The sequence below is a fragment of the Panthera uncia genome, assembly GCF_023721935.1.
Source record: "Panthera uncia isolate 11264 chromosome C1 unlocalized genomic scaffold, Puncia_PCG_1.0 HiC_scaffold_4, whole genome shotgun sequence".
Classification (NCBI taxonomy): domain Eukaryota; kingdom Metazoa; phylum Chordata; class Mammalia; order Carnivora; family Felidae; genus Panthera; species Panthera uncia.
Window position 1 is genome coordinate 78,400,712 of NW_026057585.1, and position 18,210 is coordinate 78,418,921.

The window sequence follows — 18,210 nt, forward strand, 5'->3', positions numbered from 1 at the left end:
GTGAGGTCACCCCAGGTTCTCTCCAGGAAAGGTAACCAACAGCTTCTCCAGTCCAGGCCACAGGGTGGGCCAGGGGCTGGGCATGTCTCACCCTCTCCTCTGTGGAAGATTTCCAGGAGACTCCACCATTGTCTCCATTGTCTCACATTCCTCAGGGTCAGGAAGTTCTTCCTGATGTCTGACTGTGTCTCTTCCACTACTATTAATCATGCCTGCAAAGCTAGCTCTTCTTCCTGACATCCCTATGTCTAATAATGGCATCATTAGTCTTCCAGTCACGGCTGCTGCAAACTTCAGAGTTGTCTTCCTTCCTGACTCTCTCTCTCTCTCTCCCACCTCATCCCAGTATTTGCCAAACCCTAAATGTCTGCTGGAACTCCCACAGCCCACCCCTAAGAATTCCTTATTTGCCCACCTCTTCTGCCTTTGTGCCTCCTGTTTCCTCCTCTGGGAATTCTCTCTCCCCCACCACTTTGTCTTCAGAACACACAGCCATCTTGTTCTCCATCCCAAACACATCGTTCTCTGGGAAGCCTCCTCACTCTCCCTCTATTAAATCTGTTCCTGTCTTCATCTGAACTAGCATAATGTTTTGCTACCCCTTTCTAGTCCAGTCATTTATTCATCTACTTGGTGAACAATTTATTAAGCACCTGCTCTGGACAAAGCCCTGAGTGAGGTGTTGGAGATTCAGAGATAAATAGATATGGTTCCTACACTGCAAAAGACCACTTTCTAGTTAGGAGGACAGAAACTGAAACAGACAATTTCAATGCAGTATTATGTTTCTTTCATGGGGGAACCCAGGGTGTTATGAAAGCCCAATAGAGAGATATAACCCAGAATAAGAGTACAGAAAGTCTTTAAGGGACGGTGAAGCTTCATCTGGATAAGTGTTAGCCAAGAGAAAGGGTTGAAGGGAGTAGATGGAAGGAGATCTAGGAGGAGGGTACAGCTTGTGCAAAAATATAGCGACCTAAAATAACCCTGTCATGTGGGATTGGTCCCTTGTTAGACTATAAGCCTCTCAATGACAGAGACCACACTTAAATCACCTCTACACACTTCTTACTTAGAGTCTTACTTATGGTAGCTGCTCAACAAATATTTGTGGAATGGAGTTATATTTGAGGGCAATGGAGGAAAAAAAAAAAAAAAAAGCAGTGGCTTAGCACCATGGACAGATCACACAGACACCTGCAGTTGGAGGTAGTCCAACCTGTAAGCTCATTTGCATGTATTTGCATAATGAAGCCAACTTCATTTCCCGGGGGTCCAAAGGCTCTGCATCATGGGGGATCTAATCAGTCCTGGTTTGGGGGGGGGGGTTGGGAAGGGAAACTGTCAAGGCCAGAGGCTGGTCCTCTGAGGACTCTGGGAGAATCTCTTTCTTCCTTTGCTCACTACTCTTCTTTTCCATCAGGAGCCAGTGGTCCTGAGCCTTCTGAAGTTAGAATTCTGTTTGGTGGTGGGGATCCTGACACCAAGGATGGGAAACCCCGGATGGTGAGTTGTAGGAGTCTGGGAGATGAGGAGTAGATTGAGGTTCTGAAATCAGAATGACTTGAGTTATTCTGGATGCAACCTGAAACAGTGGATATGGAGAGGTGGTGGTGGGGAGGAATGGAGGATGGGTCTCGGAGGTGCTGCTGTCTGGAGTCTTTGAGGCTGTCATCCCCTCCTAGTCAGCAGATGGCCCAGGAGCCTGGTCTAGGATGAGGGAGGGCGCCGTCTGCCAGCTCCTCAGTCCCTGTCCCTCCTGCTGACACCCCCTCCTGCTGTAGCTCCTGTCCTGGCAGCTCTGGAGTCCTGATTGGAGGCAGTTCTTGCTGAGAGCTGACCTCTCTGTCCTGTAGCCTTGGCAAGCCTGGGATGGGGGCCAGGGGCACTGGTTCCAACGCTTTCTCTCCACCACCTCCCTGCCCTTCCAGCCTACTGTTCCTGGGAGGAGGAACTCCTGAGTTCCAATCCCAGTTTAGGATTTAGATGCTGCCTTGTACAACCAACGTTCTTCCTCTTTATGGTTTCTCCTCCCGGTGTGACTCCCCTACAGTGGAATGGGAGTGGCCAATGGGAGTGAGAGGCAAAAGGGGAAATTTCACTGGGGAACACTTGGAACCCAGAAGAAGAGGCAGTCATCTTAGGTTATTCCTTCCTGTCTCAGCCCTGGAGTGGGTGGGTGGGGGGGTGTGGGAGGGAGGAGAATGAGCCTGCAGCCAGATGGAAGGAACAGGGTGTGGAAAGAAGGGGAGGGGGTGGGTATGTAGATGCAGGTCCAGCGTTCTCTTTGGTTGCTGCTGCTAGAGGCCATGACCCTGAGACCTGGCTCCTGGAAGCAGTGGGTGTGGGTAGGGCTGGGGCAGAGGTGTGGCTCTGGATCAATTTGCCTACAGCCAGTTTGTTGAAAGCTAGTTCACCTAATGACTGGTTTTATATATATATATATATATATATATATATATATATATTCTGTTTGGGTATCCTTTTATTTTGGGTACCCTAAGGATTTTTAGAAACTCATTTGGCTGAGGGTATTTTATCTTGTGAATAAGTATTTATCGAATTTGCAGCATTTGACGAATGATGGCATTATTTTGTGCCCTTGTGAGTGTCTTTGTCTAGTATGACTGTTTTAAGGAATTTGAAGCTCATTTGTGGAAAGATAGTACAATTAATTACAATAAATTGATATGCATTACCTAAAGGGATACTGGAATACCTAATAATAGATAGTTTTAGGTGAAGTGGCCTGTTGTTCATTCCAAATCCTTTTTCTCTTTATTTTCCCAGGAGGTTCCTGGGGCCTGGCCCCCAACACTATGAAGAACACTTGCTGAGGCCATGAGGGGTTACCATGGCGACCGCGGTAGCCATCCCCGCCCAGCCCGCTTTGCCGACCAGCAGCATATGGACGTGGGCCCAGCTGCCAGGGCCCCGTACCTGCTGGGCTCCGGGGAGGCCTTCTCCACCGAGCCCCGCTTCTGTGCCCCGAGAGCTGGCCTGGGACACCTTTCTCCTGAAGGGCCCCTGAGCCTGAGTGAAGGGCCATCAGTAGGCCCTGAGGGAGGGCCAGGGGGGGCCGGGGTTGGTGGGGGGAGCAGCACCTTCCCCAGGATGTACCCCGGCCAGGGCCCCTTTGACACTTGTGAAGACTGTGTGGGCCACCCTCAGGGCAAGGGTGCCCCCCGCCTGCCTTCTACACTCCTGGACCAGTTTGAAAAGCAGTTGCCAGTTCAACAAGATGGCTTCCACACACTCCCATACCAGCGAGGTCCAGCAGGGGCCGGGCCCGGGTCAGGGCCAGCGTCTGGCACTGCCCCGGAGGCCCGCAGCGAGAGCCCCAGCCGTATCCGGCACCTGGTTCACTCTGTGCAGAAGCTCTTCGCCAAGTCCCACTCTTTGGAGGCCCCAGGGAAGCGGGACTATAATGGGCCCAAGGCTGAGGGAAGAGGTGGCTCCGGAGGAGACAGCTACCCCGGCCCGGGCTCTGGAGGCCCCCACACCTCCCACCACCACCATCACCACCACCACCACCACCACCACCAGTCCCGGCACGGCAAGAGGAGCAAGAGCAAGGACCGCAAGGGGGACGGGCGGCACCAGTCCAAGGCCGCTGGCTGGTGGAGCTCTGATGACAACTTGGACAGCGATAGCGGCTTCCTAGCGGGTGGGCGGCCCCCTGGGGAGCCTGGTGGTCCCTTCTGCCTGGAGGCTCCAGATGGGTCCTACCGGGACTTGAGCTTCAAGGGGCGCTCGGGCGGGTCGGAAGGCCGCTGTCTCGCCTGCACTGGCATGTCCATGTCACTGGATGGACAATCGGTCAAGCGAAGTGCCTGGCACACCATGATGGTCAGCCAGGGCCGGGATGGATACCCAGGGGCTGGGCCAGGCAAGGGACTCCTGGGTCCGGAGGCCAAGGCCAAAGCCAGGACTTATCACTATCTGCAGGTGAGGCTTTGGTGGGGGTGGGGAACAGGGTCCTCAGTCCTCATTGAGGTTGTCACCCGGGGAGCTATCAAAGGGGTTGGATGGGAGTCAATTGTCCCCATGATGGAAGCCTGGAGGCAGGGAGGTTCTGCCTGGCCTCACTGTGTCACCTCGAGCCCCTTTTGGGATCTCGGTTTCCCCATTTGTACAACGAAGAGGCCCTTCTATTCTGACATTATATGTCACTGCCAGGAAGACTTCCCTTCGACCTGCTGTTTGGACAAGCTGTGCTGGCCTCTGTCTCATGAGCTCGGAGGCAGAATGAGGTTGAGGGTAGGCAGTGGACAGGATAGTGTGGTACTCCCTGGCAGTTGCTTCCCTTGAGATTAGAGGTCAGCAGTTGGAAAGCAGTTCTCCTGCCCCCAGGCCTTCTCCAGACCTCTTTTCTGCTCAGATCTGGGTGGTCCAGATACTGTTTGAATATGAAGGTCAGTTATTTCCAGAATGTGCCTGTGCTGGGGTTTGTCATTCTGGGGTGCCTGCAGTAGGACACCACAAGGCTGTGGAAGAGCCTTGGGAGCCTGTCCTGTGGGTTTTCCTAGGCTGGGGACACACTGAAGTCTGAGGCCCAGATACAACACCAGGGCAGGGCTTCTAGGGAGTGGATTGTGCCCATGATAGTTGGCATGCTGTCTCCATCCTGTCTCACCACTTGTGTGGTCTCTGCAGGTGAGGCGAGGAGTTCTGACTCCTCCTTATGGAGCCCTTATCCATCCCACACTGTCCCCTCTCCATCTTCTCACTGAGGTGGGATCAGGTTCTTCTCACCATCTTCTCTCTCAACCTTCCTTTTCTCTGCCTCAGGACCCTCTCCCATACCCCTCATACCCCTGGTTTGCTTTTTTTTTTTTTTTTTAATTTCATTTATTTTATAATCTCTATGCCCAACATGGGGCTTGAACTCATGACCCTGAGATCAAGAGTCACATGTTTTTCCTACTGAGCCAGCCAGCCAACCCCCCCACCCCACCCCACCCTGGGCTTACTTTCTTGAGGCCTCCCATGGGTTTAGGAGGAAAAGTCATTACAAGGTCTGGAAGTCCAGCAGACTTAGAGTTATCCCCCAAACCCACATTCCACGTGTTTAATCCACAGTCATTCATTCAGTGAGCTTTCCTGGGTGCTGTGGATATAAAGAGGAAGACACAGACGCTGCTTGTGAGGAGCCCACAGGGTCGAGGTGGGATTGACAAGGAAGCAGGTAGAATAGAGTGATGAGGCTGTGATAGCACAGAGCCCCAGGCACCGTGGGGGCACAGAGGGGGCACCTCACCCACCTGGGGTGGTGGTGGCCAGGGGACTGCTCAGAGCAGCTTCGGGGGAGGATGGCCCCTGAGCTGAATCCTGGTGGAGCTGGAGTTGGTTGAATGCAGAAGAGGATTAAGGGTCTTCCAGGAAGAGGCTACAGCTTGTTCAAAGGTACAGAGAATTGACCTTGCATGTGTCTTTTGGGTGTCCCTGGCCTTGCTGGTAAGTTCTTCACACATTAGGGCTCTTCTGGGTGGAGAACTTACAAGAGCTCAAGGGAAAGCAAGAAGGAGGGGTAGACAGTAGGGAAGGTTAGAAACTTCTCAGATTCAGGACTTCTGGGTTGTCCTTGAATTGCCCCTTTCCTGGGTAGAGAGGTCCTCTAAGTTGGGATTTGAAGGGTCCAACAGAAAGGGCCAAGGAGGGAACACCAGCCCTTCTTCTGCTATAACTGAGCCCTGGCTGTCCCTGGAGCTTCACTGCCACTCCGCTGCCTCCTGCTGCTTCTCCAGGGCTGCCCTGACCTCTCTGGGGGCTTCCTTTTTAACATGCACCTCACAGTGTCCTGCAGAGGAGCGAGGAGCTGCAGTGGCTGTGGAGTGGGAGCCCTGCAGTGTGGCAGAGAGTGCCCTGGCTATCCCATCTGCTGGCCTGTCTCTCTCTGCTTGCTTGTGGCTCCTCTCTGTAGAGTGCAGAGACGGGAATGATTCCTTGGGGCCTGGGGTTCTAAGACATCTGAGGATTGCAAAGTCAGAGCCTGTTTGGGGGAGAACTAACAGATTGCAGGGACCTTGCACAAAAGCAAGGGAAGCTGGCCCCATCAGACCAGGTGTCTTTGTTGGATCCTTAACCCTTTTGTTGGGACCCTATTTCTCCCACTGGACCTCAGCTCTCCCTCAACCCTCTTTTGAACCCCTCTTTGTCCTCAGAGCCCTTGTTCCTTTATGTTCCTCCCTGCGTTACCCTCTTCTGATTGAGTTCCAGCATCTTCACTGAGCCCTGCTCCTCCTGGTGGGTTACTTCCATCCTGGGAACCCATTCCATCCCTGGGTCTCTGTTCTTGTATTTATCTCTGTCCCTTCACCTAGCCTCACCCCCAGAGTCTCTGTCCCTCCCCTGAACCCTATGCTGTCCCTGAATATTGACCTTCTTAGTCTCCATCCTCACCCCATTCAACCTGTTTCTTACAACAGGTGTTCGAAATCTTCCTTGCCTGCCCCAGCCCTCTCCCCCACGCCTCTATTTATATGTCATTCTTCCTAGTGTAGGCCAACCATCACAGGTTCCCTCACCTTCCTGTCAGCCACCTACGGATTCATCTAGATCCCTAGCCACCCCCATTGCCTTCCTTCTTGGCTCAGAGAAAAAGCCAAGACCACTCACCCAGACTGATCCCTCTAGCAGGGTTTGAGCCCATCTCCCCAGGATCCCGTCTATCCCTGAATTGACTGCCCCTTCTCCATCCTACATTTAAAGGCTAGCTTTGTCTTTACTGGCTCTTTCTCTTATTCTGAAAACATGCCCAAGTCTCTCATCCTACAAAATCTTTAACTCCATACCCCCTTCTGTCTACTGTCTTCTCTTCATACCCAAGTTCTTAAAGCATAGGTTCTACACCTTCACTTCCTTTCATTCTCCCTTTATTACAGTCTGACATCCACATTCCCTGTCCTCTAAAATGTTCTGGCATTGGTTCCCAGTAGTCTCTTGAGAGCTCTCCTTGAAAGGCACTTTTCAAGGCTTATAATAATAATAGCTAACATTTACTGAGGACTTACTATGTGCTGGGCATGTCATATTGACTTATTTATCCTTCCCACCAACCCTGGGATGTAGGCATAATTGTCATTACTGATTCATAGATGAGGAAACTGAGAGAGTAATCAGTTTTGCCCAAGTTTGCCTAGCAAGTGATGGGGCGAGATTTTGAACATGGATTTTAACTCCTGAGCCCGAATTACTAACCTCTGAATGCACTGTGGCATTTGACATTATCAACTCCTTTTATTCTGGAAATGTCTCCTGTTTCCATGACATGGCATTCTCCTGACTTCCCTCCTACCCCTCTGCCCACTCCTTCTCAGGTGACTTCATAGGCTTTTCTTCCTTTCTTTGCAGTCCCCTTTTTAAATGTCAGTGAATCCCTCCCCAGCTCTCTTTCTTCTTTCCCCTGGGCTGTTTCATTCACCCTTATGGATTCAGCTGCCGCCCATGACTCCCACGTGTCTGCCTCCAACCCAGATTTCTCCAGTGAACTCCAGAACTGAACATCCAACCACCTGCTCAGCAGTTCTCTGCCAGACTTAAGATGCTCAACCCTGACCTATCACCTCTTCCCCAAACCTGCTTCTCTGGGATTCTGTGGCTCAGTGAACAACAGCACCATCCCCCAGGTCCTCAGCCAGCAGCCTCCCAGTCATCTGTGACTCCTCCCAGCGCACCCCCCACCACCCCCTCACCCCCTACATCTAATCAGGCTCACTGATGCTCCTTAACACCTCATTTCCATCTCCTCGTCCCCCTCATTGTCATGGTCTTAATTTAGGCTCATCATCTCTTGCCTGGCTAACAGCATAAGCCTTTTAATTGGTCTCCCTCCTGCCACTCGATCCCCTGCCCTTCTCCCAGCGCTACACAGTGCATCCCCCCTTTGGACTGTCAGAGTGCTCTTTCTTTTTTTCAACATTTTTTATTTATTTTTGGGACAGAGAGAGACAGAGCATGAACGGGGGAGGGGCAGAGAGAGAGGGAGACACAGAATCGGAAACAGGCTCCAGGCTCCGAGCCATCAGCCCAGAGCCTGACGCGGGGCTCGAACTCACGGACCGCGAGATGGTGACCTGGCTGAAGTCGGACGCTTAACCGACTGCGCCACCCAGGCGCCCCTCAGAGTGCTCTTTCTGAACCAAATTTGATGGCACTTCCCTGCTTAGAGCCCTCTGTGACTCCTCAGAGAGGGAAGGAGGGAGAGTTGGAGGATTTAGGATGTCAGCAGGTTAAGAGAAGGAAGGAGCAGGAGGGGTGAAAGGTGAGGGCAGGTGATACTTCACTGCGGGGGGTGGGTCAACACAGGTCACTTTGGCCTCCGATATTCAACCTCTTGACACTTGGCATATCACCTCCAAGACTCCATAGGTGGCCCTCAATTAAGTAGTAAAAGGTCCATGGAGGATGATGAGGCATCTCCTGTAAGGGAGGGGACAGCCTGAAACCTTACTTCCAGCTCCGCTTCTGCATGCCCCTGAGCATGGCCTGCTCCAGCTAGCAGAGCGCCCCGGCAGTGGGGATAGAGGGTTCTGGCTTCTAGATTTCATAGGGATGTGTCTGAGAGACAGAAGCCCCTGTCCCTGCAGGTGCCGCAAGATGACTGGGGGGGTTACCCCACTGGGGGCAAGGATGGGGAGATCCCCTGCCGCAGGATGCGGAGCGGCAGCTACATCAAAGCCATGGGGGATGAGGAGAGTGGAGACTCAGAAGGCAGCCCCAAGACGTCCCCCAAAGCAGTCGCCCGGCGCTTCACCTCCCGCCGCTCCTCCAGCGTGGACCAGGCCCGGATCAAGTAAGGACAGGGAGGGCTGGGGGCGGAGAGTGGGAAGCTGATGCTGGGTCCCTGCAGGAGGTGTGCACCAGAGGGGTTCCCTGCCTAGGATTCAAATGGGGGAGTCTCGCTTTGCCCCACAGAAAGAGGGGGTCCCTGGTGAGATAGTGCCTCTCTGAGTGCCTCTTTAGGAGAGTCTCTTCGCCCAGGAGTCTCCTGGGAGGATGCCTGTCTGGGGGTTTCTGAGGTATAGAACCTGCTCAGAGGCCCCAGTGCTATTATTCCCCCTTCTAGCAGACCCCCATTCTGAATCTGGAATTTTGACCTTTCCCAGCTGCTGTGTCCCACCCCGGATCCATCCCCGGAGCTCCATCCCTGGCTACAGCCGTTCCCTCACCACCGGACAGGTAGGGATGGTCCAGCACACCTGAAGGAAAGGGTGGGAAGGAAGGGGGGTGGGGTCAGTCCCATACTCAGCCTATGCCTGCAAATCAGAGGTCTGCCCATGGAGAGAGCCCAGGTCTGGTTCTGGGGGGAGCTGGGAGGCCTTGGGACTCCTGGATCTGACTCAGCCTGGGGGTCTCAGTCACATCCTTCAAAACCACCGAGGGGCCTCTGATGAGTTTGCAGGGGCAACATCAGTTTTCTGAGGGTTTCCAGTCCTGTCATGGCCTGATTACTCCCAGTTCGCCCCATGCAAAAGGCAGGCTTGATTGTGCAGATGGTACAGGGATAGGCAGAGCTGCGGTCTGAGAGATGGCCTGTGCTTGAGTTCTCTCCCCGCCACTCCAACCATTGGAAGACACGGCAACGCCTCTGTTTTCTCACCTTTAAAATGACAGTAGTAGTGATATTTATCTCAGGGGCTTTGTGAGAGTTCCGTGAGAAAATGTATGCAAACACAAGGTACCTGGCTCCAAAGTGGTACTTTATAAATGTGAGTTCCATCCCTAAGTGTAGACTTTCCCCTTAGCTAAGCAGAGGCGGTGCAGTTTAGTAATTACATGTATGGCATGAATTGGAATTCTAGCTCAGCTCCTTACCAGCCGAGTGACCTGGGGCAAGTTACTTGACTTTTTTGAGCCCCACTTTCTCTATTTAAAAATAGGCATCGTAATAGTGCTCGTGGCACATAGCCAGCACTCAGTAAAGGTTAGCTATTTTTACTGTTTGCCAGGGAAAAAAGAGCAATGCAAAAAAGCAGTGCAGAAGAATGTCCACATTGGCTCCTATTGTTTGCTGCTGAGGTCTTTGTTACATTTCCTGAATCAGGGAATCTGATTGGCACAGCTGTTGTTTCTCATCAGACTAGCTTATGTTGCTCAACCCACTAGTTCAATGCTCAGTCCTCATTTTACTTGACCCATCAGCAGCATCTAACACAGATGAGGACTTTTGCCTTCCTGAAACACCTCAGTCAGTTGGCTTTGAGGACACCATACCTTTTAGGTTCTCCTAGATTCTCTCTGGCTGCTGACGCTTGGTCTTGCCACCAGTGCCTCTCCAACTCGCCAGGATCTGAACACTGGATTTTTTTCAGGGCTTGGTTTCTGGACTTCTCTCTACACTCACTCCTTAAGTGAGCTCATTTAGGCTCATGGCTTTGAATATTACTTTATTTTATTAAAATTTTTAAAAGTGTTTATTTGTTTTTGAAAGAGAGAGAGAGAGAGAGAGAGAGAGCAGGGGAGGGGCAGAGAGAGAGGGAGACACAGAATCCAAAGCAGGCTCCAGGCTCTGAGCTGTCAGCACAGAGCCTGATGCGGTGCTTAAACCCACAAACCGTGAGATCCTGACCTGAGCCAAAGTCAGATTCTTAACCAACTGAGCCACCCAGGCACCCTGGCTCTGAATATTATTGAGGGCCTGGTGACTTCCAAATGTGTATCTCCAGCCCCAATCCTCTCATAATTGCTGGGCATGTGTGTCTAACTGTGTACTGAAATCTCACTTGGATGTTTAGTAGACATTTCAAATTTAAGATATCCACAACGAAACTGCTAGTACCCTTACCCCATTCCCCCTACCTCCCCAAACGTACTCCTCCGTCCACTGTTGTCTCTGTTTCAGGTAATGACAACTTTATCCTTTTAGGAGTTCTGATCTAAAAGCCTGAAGTCAGTCTTGACTCCTTTCTCTGTCTCACGTGCCCCATCCAAGCTTTCGGCAAACCGTGTTGGTCCCATCTTCAAGTATATCCAGGACCAAAGCACTTCTCACCTCCGATGCCACCACTCCAGCCTAAGTCACCATGGCCTTTGTCTGGGCTTTGACACTGCCTCCTGAATGGTCTCCTGCACGTGCCCCTGCCCCACTTCATTCTCTCTCAGTACATCCCAGAGTGATCATTTCAAAATAGAATTACGTTCACTCAAAACCCTTACCTTACTCAGAGGACTTACAAGGCCCTGCACGATCTGTCCCTTGCTACCTGCGAATCCTGCTCCTAATGCTTCTCCGCCTGTTACCCGCTGCAGCCACAGTGGTCCTCTTGCTACCCTTCTGACACCACAGGTGTGCTCCAGCTTTTTGTCTCCTTATGTTTTAGGTAGGTCTTTTGTAAATAGTTTAAGGAATTTAGTTTATATCTATACTGACAATGGCTCGAGGGTTTGGTACATTTACATTTATTGTGGTTACTGATACACCTGTATCAATACAACAGTATTACTGCTGTTTCATTGTGTGCCTTCTATTTCTCCTGCCTTTTGAGTGATGCTTTTCTACTCCTTTCCTACCTTCTTTTGGATTAGTTTTCTTCTTCATTTTTCTTACTACCAAATCCCACACTGGTTTGGCAGTTCTATTTTCTATTTTCATTCTTTGTGGTCACTCTTATAATTTTCATGTGCATATTTGACTTAGCAAGGTCTAAATTTGACAATTTCTTCTTTCTTAGGATACTTTAGTTTTGATGACCTCTTCCCTTCTTATTGTACATGTTGCCTGGTATTTTGTTCCATGTTCTTTTTACCTCTCCAAATTAGTCTTTATTATTGTCACATTAAAATTTTTTTTTAACATTTTATTTATTTTTGAGAGAGAGAGAGAGAGAGATTGAACGGAGGAGGGGCAGAGAGAGAGGGAGACAAAGAATCTGAAGCAGGCTCCAGGCTCGGAGCTGTCAGCACAGAGCCTGACGCAGGGCTTGAACTCTTGAACTGTGAAATCATGACCTGAGCTGAAGTTGGAGGCTTAACCGACTGAGCCACCCAGGTGCCCAAATTTTATGCTGTTAGTACTTGATTATATAGACTCATATCTTTAACCCCTCCCCCCATAACTTCTTACGTTTCATTCCTTCCTTTTAAATATTCTTTAGTTACAATAAATTACGTTTAAAAAAATAAAAAAATAAATCTTCTTTAGTAATTTTTTCAGTGAATGTCTGTTAGTATAAAACTCTGCCTTAAACAAAAGATGTAGTCTGCCCTCGTTATTTAACATAAATTAGCTTATTATGGAATCTTAGGTCAACATTTATTTTCTCTCAGTGTTTTGAATGTATTCTTTTGTCATCTGTCTCTTCTTGTTGCTGTTGGGAAGTCTGCAATCAATCTAATTGTCTTTGTGCATAGTTTTTCATTTCTTTCTGATTGCTGTTGAGATCTTCTCTTTGATTTTGGTGTTCTGCAGTTTCATTGTGGTATGTGTGTGTGCTCCCTGAATCTGAAGATTAATGTCATTCATCAAATCTGGAAAATTCTCTCATGGTTACTGTTTGTTGGTACATCTTTTTTCATCCTTTTACTTTCAACCTACTTGTGCTTCAAAAAAAAAAAATCCAATCTAACAATTACCACCTTTCGAATGAGGCTTTCTTGTTCATTCACATTTAATGTGATTATTGATATGGTTGGATTGTGTCATATGTCATTTTTGCTCCTCTGTTCTTTCTTTACTGTCTTCTCTTGTATTAAATGAATGTTTTAGTGAACCATTTTAATTTCTTTGTTATTAACTCCCTTTTACTATATTATTTGAGTTATTAGAGTTGCTTAAGGAATTACAAAGTGTATCATAACTGATTAAAATCTAATTAATTCTGGTAAAAAAAATTAATTCTGGTAATTCTGCTCCAATGTGTCTCTTTTTTCTCTCCTCTCTTTGTGCTGTTATTGTCATGTACCTTTCCTATGCATATGCTATAAACTAACAGTTATTATAAAGGAATGTTGGTATTATAAATAATAGCTTTGTGAAATTTTGCACCTTTTAAAGAAGTTAGGAGAAAAAATGAGAAAAACATATCTATAGAGTTTTTTATATTTGCCATTTCTGGTCCCCTTCATCTCTTCCTGTGGATTTGAGTTACCATGAGGTATCACTTCCCTTTAGCCTGAACAACTTCCATTGTTTCTTGTAAGATAGGTCTGCAACAAATTCTTCAGTCTATATGTATTTGGAAACATCTTTAATTTTACTCCATTTTTGAAGAATAATTTTGCTGAATATAGAATTCCTGGCTGACAGTTTTTATTTTATTTTATTTTTTAAATATTTTTTAACATTTATTTATTATTGAGGGACAGAGCATGAGCATGGGAGGGGCAGAGAGAGGGGGAGACACAGAATCCGAAACAGGCTCCAGGCTCCGAGCTGTTAGCACAGAGCCCGACGCGGAGCTTGAACTCACAAACCGTGAGATCATGACCTGAGCCGAAGTCGGACGCCTAACCGACTGAGCCACCCAGGGGCCCCAGTGGCTGACAGTTTTTAATTTCAACATTTTGAATATACCATTCCACTGCCTTTAGCGCTCATTGCTTCTGATGAAAAGCCCGTTGTTAATCATATTGTTGTTTTCTTGTATGTGATGAATTGTTTTTCCCTTGTGCTATTAAGATTTTCTCTTGGTTTTTGGCTTTCAACATTTTGACTGTAATGTATCTGGCTATGGATCCCTTTGTGTTTAACCTACTTTGAATTTACTGAGCTTCTTTAATCTGTGGAATAATATTTTTTTTCATAACATTTGGAAAGTTTTGAGCTGTTATTTCTTTGTTCCTTTTTCTTCCCCTTTCTCTCTTCTTCTTTTGGAATTCCCATTACATGTATACTGCTTTACTTGTTATTGTCCTGTAGGTCTCTGAAGTTCTGTTTATTTTTATTATTTTTTTCTCTCCATTCTTCAGATAGGATAATTTATACTGATTAAGTTTACTGATTATTTCATATGCTGAGCCGTTCTAGTGAGTTTTTCACTTCAGTTATTGTACTTTTCAGCTCCAGAATATCTATTTGGTTCTTTAAAAAAATGTTTTTTTCTATCTTTTTGTTGTGATTTTTTATTCATGAAGTTATTGTGCTTTCTTTTAAATCTTTCAACATGATTTACTTTACTTCTTTTAACATATTTGTAATAGCTGCTTTGTAGTTTTTGTCTGTAAATCAAACATTTGGGAACATTCATATTTTCTTGTTTATTTGCATGTCTCATAATTTTTTTGTTATATTCTGAACATTTTAGATAGCGTATTGTAGCAACTCTGGATTCTTACTTTACCCCTTGATTGTTATTGCTTTGTTTATTATGTGTTTGTTAATCCCTGGACTAAATCTGTGAAATCTGTCTTCCATGCTAAACGTGGCCTCTGATGTATTCACTAAATTTCTTTTCTTTCTTGTTTTTATTTTTAAGCCTGCCTTCCTAGGAGTTGTCCTGTGTCTGTATAGCTTAGTGTTCAGCCAGAGATTGGTCAGAGATTGTGCTCAAAAACCTTAAGCCAGAAAGGCTTCTCTCTGCTTATGGTTGTGTGTGTGGACTTGGGAGTACAAACTTCAGGCTCTTTTTAAGCCTACCCTGAATTTTACTTTTTGCCAGTCTCTCTTGTGTTATCTCCTCACATGTGCACAAGTCCCATTGGCCAGAGAGGTGTGGGCAGCTCAAGACGTCTCTGGTCTCTGCTGTGTATGCACTCACCCCTACTTAACTCAAGATATGTGGAGAGCTCATCAAACCTTCTCTAGCTGTTTCATCCCCTGAAACTTCTCTGTTAAATCTCTGCCTCATCTCTTAGTCCATTGCTTGTCCCAAACAGCATTGAAATCTCAGCTTAGCAGTGCTGCTGGCTATTCCTGCTCTATTCCCCCCCCCCCCCCCCCCCATTCTTGATACTATACCTGACAATGTTCCAAATTAAGTGAGCCCAAATTAAGTGTCAGTGGCAATGAAGCAGCTGGTTTTCACAGCCTGCCTCACCCTGATTGAACTATTGCAACTGATAGAGCTGGGAACTTGAGTAATGGGAGCAGCCCCAGGCAAGGCCACCACGGACTCATGCTCTTCAGTAATTTTCATGTATATGTTTCTTTCTTGTATACCTTTGACTGATTTTCAGAGTGAGGAAATAGTTATTTTTGACAGTTTTGTCCAGCTTGTCACTCTGTCATGCTTGAAGTTAGAAGTGTGGAAAATTCTCCATCAGTATAATTATCTCCAAATATTGCCTCTTCTACATTCTCTCTATTCCCTCATCTGGAGCTCCTATTATTTGTTTTGTTTTAAGATTAAAAAAATGTTTATTTATTTTATTTTATTTTTTTGAGAGAGAGGCACAGCTCAAGTGGGGAAGGGGCAGAGAGAGAGGGAGACATAGAATCCAAAACAGGCTCCTGGCTCTGAGCTGTCAGCACAGAGCCTGACATGGGGCTTGAATCCACGAACTGCAAGATCCTATTCTTTCCTCCATGCATCTTAACCTCTCGTTCATATTTTCCATCTCTTTGCCTCTTTATGCTGCCTAAGTTCCTTAGATGTATCTTCTGATTCACTAATTTTCTTTTCAGTTGTGTCTCATCTACGATTTAACTCATTAATTATGTTTTTATTTGACTGACTTTTTCAGTTCTGGAAAGCTGGTTTGGTTTCTTTTAAATATTTCTAGTCTTCTTTTCAAAGTTTATGTTCTCTTCTTATATTTTCGGTTTTATCTTTTAAGTTTTAGAAGTTTTAAACATAGTTTAAAAGCTAATCTGTTTTAGCTAAGGTAACACGAGCTGCTGTAACAGATGAAGCTTGAATTCTCAATGGCTTAGCTCAATAAAAGCTTAGTTGTTTATGTCACAGTTTGTTTTAGTTATCTATTGCTGTGTGACGTATTATCCTCAAACATAGAGTCTTAAATCAACAAATATTTATTATCTCACCATTTCTGTGGGTCAGGAATCTCAGTGCAGCTTAGCTGGGTACCCTCTGGATCAGGTGACTCACATGGCTTCACTAAGATGTTGGTCAGGGCTGTAGTCATGTCACGGCTTGACTGGAGGAATATCTACTTCCTTACTCACTCATATGGCTGTTGCCGTGTGATGCTCACTGGCTATTGGCCAGAGTCATCAGTTTCTTGACATGTTGGACTCACCATAGGGCTACTCAGAACATAACAGCTTGCTTCTCCCAGAGCAAAGACACTGAGAGAGAGTGCCCGAGATGGAAGCCACAGTCTCTTTGTAATCTAATCTCAGAAGTGACATTCCATTGTATCTGCCATGTTCTATGTATTACAATAAGTATAGGCCATACTCAAGAGGAGGGAACTATACAAGGGTGTTAATGCTAGGAGGTGGACATCATTAGGGGCTGTGTCGTGGGTAGTGTACCACATGGTCTGGTATGAACTCATCTTCAGTGGAACTTTATCTGTGACAATCCTGAACAGCCTGGGTTAGAAATTTGTTCCTCAGAAAATACTTTGCAATCACTTCTGTTAGACTATTCTTGGTCTGGGACCATTTTATGTTAATTTTTAATTTGCAGGGAGGTGTCTGGGTCACCCAGGCCTATGCAGACAGAATCCTGTATCTATGTGAAGACCAGCTTGTGGCTACAAAAATCTTAGAACATTGGCCTACTTCTCCCTCCCTCCAGTGCCTAGATTACAGACTAGCTTCCTATTATCATCCTGTGCTGATAATTAATTTTTTTTTAGTCTACTTTTCATGAAAGGTTTCCCCTTTCCTACCTTTATGGAGGTTCTCATTTCCAATGCTGTGTTTCATGTGGGCCCAGCGCCTTACTCCTACACCCAAGTGAGTGTTAATACCTAAACCCGTTAGTCCCTGAGACCAGCAACCTGCACCCCCACCTTCCACCGCCCCTGGGCTGTTTGCAGCCCTGACTCACACAGTTAATATTCTGATTTTCTAGTCTCCTCTTTGCTTTTGTCCCCTGGGGACACATCGTGCTTTCTTGTGAGCTCAGCTATGCATATAAAACATTTCTTATATTTTATCCAGTGTTTTAGAGTGTTTTGAAATGGGAGTGTTTTCCAAGGTTAGCTAAACTAAATGACACAGGTAAACTATGGAGGATGTTGCGTAGCGCCCAGATGAACCTGCCAACTCCAGCACGGACAATTTCAGTTAGACCCAAGCAAAGCGTTTTCTGCTAAATATCCCACACCCTGGGAAATATTTACCGATTCTGAGTCTGATTTGGAAAAAGGCTAAGGTTCCTATTTTCTAAGAGGATTCTTTGACTTTGACTCTACTGAAAGTGGGGGCTGGGGGAAACAGGGTGGAAGACAGTGCAGGGATAATAGGAGAATTCACAGCACAATGTTACAATTTTATAATTCTAATACAGTAAAGATCAACACCGGTGCAATATTCCTCTGGGAGTCTATACAATTCTGTGTTTCCCTTAGGTCCTGGTCCCTTGTGGGAACACTTCAGAAGCTCCTCTTGGCCAGTAGAGATAGAAAGTGTGTCCCCAGGGAGTTTCTCACCTTCCCTCTGTCTGCCTTGGATAGAATTGGTCATAGGAATAGCATATGGTTGGGATTTCAAGAGCTTCAGAGACTCTGGGAAGGAGAGGCCTCTGAAAGGTACTGTCATTGTGATTTAAGACCCTCTGCTATATGCCAGATATTATGTCTAGAACTTTACACACAGAAGAGGCTTGGAGATACAGAGATGAGCTGCAAAATGAGATTCCTTCTATCTGTGGTATCCAGAATGCTCTCTACTGGAGTTAGATCAACTCTCCTATGCCCCAGAAGGGACTCTCTGAGCTGGATTGGTTCTAGTTGGGGAGTATCTTGAGCCTGGCCTAGAAACAGCAGGAGTTAGATCAGTTTCTGAGCTTTAGGAAATAAAACTGGTCCTTGGTACCCCAGAGGTCCAGAGATAGGAAACTTGCAGAAGTCATGATGAAAACCACAGCTGCCACAGAAGTGTGGCCTGTGCCAAACATGGCAGAACTTAACTTCTACAGGATCTTGGATTGATTTTTCCATGACCTGTGATTTCTGTACACTTGTAATGAAATTACTTTATTTTATTTTATTATTATTATTTTTAATGAAGTTACTTTAGAACAAGCCGCAGAAAGAAGTCCAGACACTCCTTTTTGATTACTGGGCCCACACTGGAACCACTGAATCCAAATTTTCACAAAATTTTGTCCCTGAGCTTTGAAGCAGCCAAAGCAAAGA

The 18,210-nt window shown here is 46.8% G+C and overlaps 1 protein-coding gene across 1 annotated transcript in view; it reads left to right on the forward strand.

Moving 5' to 3' along the window:
* Positions 1-1,410: 1,410 nt before the first annotated feature.
* The window catches only part of DLGAP3 (DLG associated protein 3), a 41,465-nt gene continuing 24,665 nt past the window's right edge, over positions 1,411-18,210 (forward strand). The window contains exons 1-4 of the mRNA XM_049618732.1: positions 1,411-1,506; positions 2,791-3,948; positions 8,589-8,794; positions 9,108-9,180. Of these exons, the coding sequence (XP_049474689.1) occupies positions 2,842-3,948; positions 8,589-8,794; positions 9,108-9,180 (1,386 nt within the window). The 5' untranslated portion in view covers positions 1,411-1,506; positions 2,791-2,841. The remainder of the gene's footprint in view (positions 1,507-2,790; positions 3,949-8,588; positions 8,795-9,107; positions 9,181-18,210) is intronic.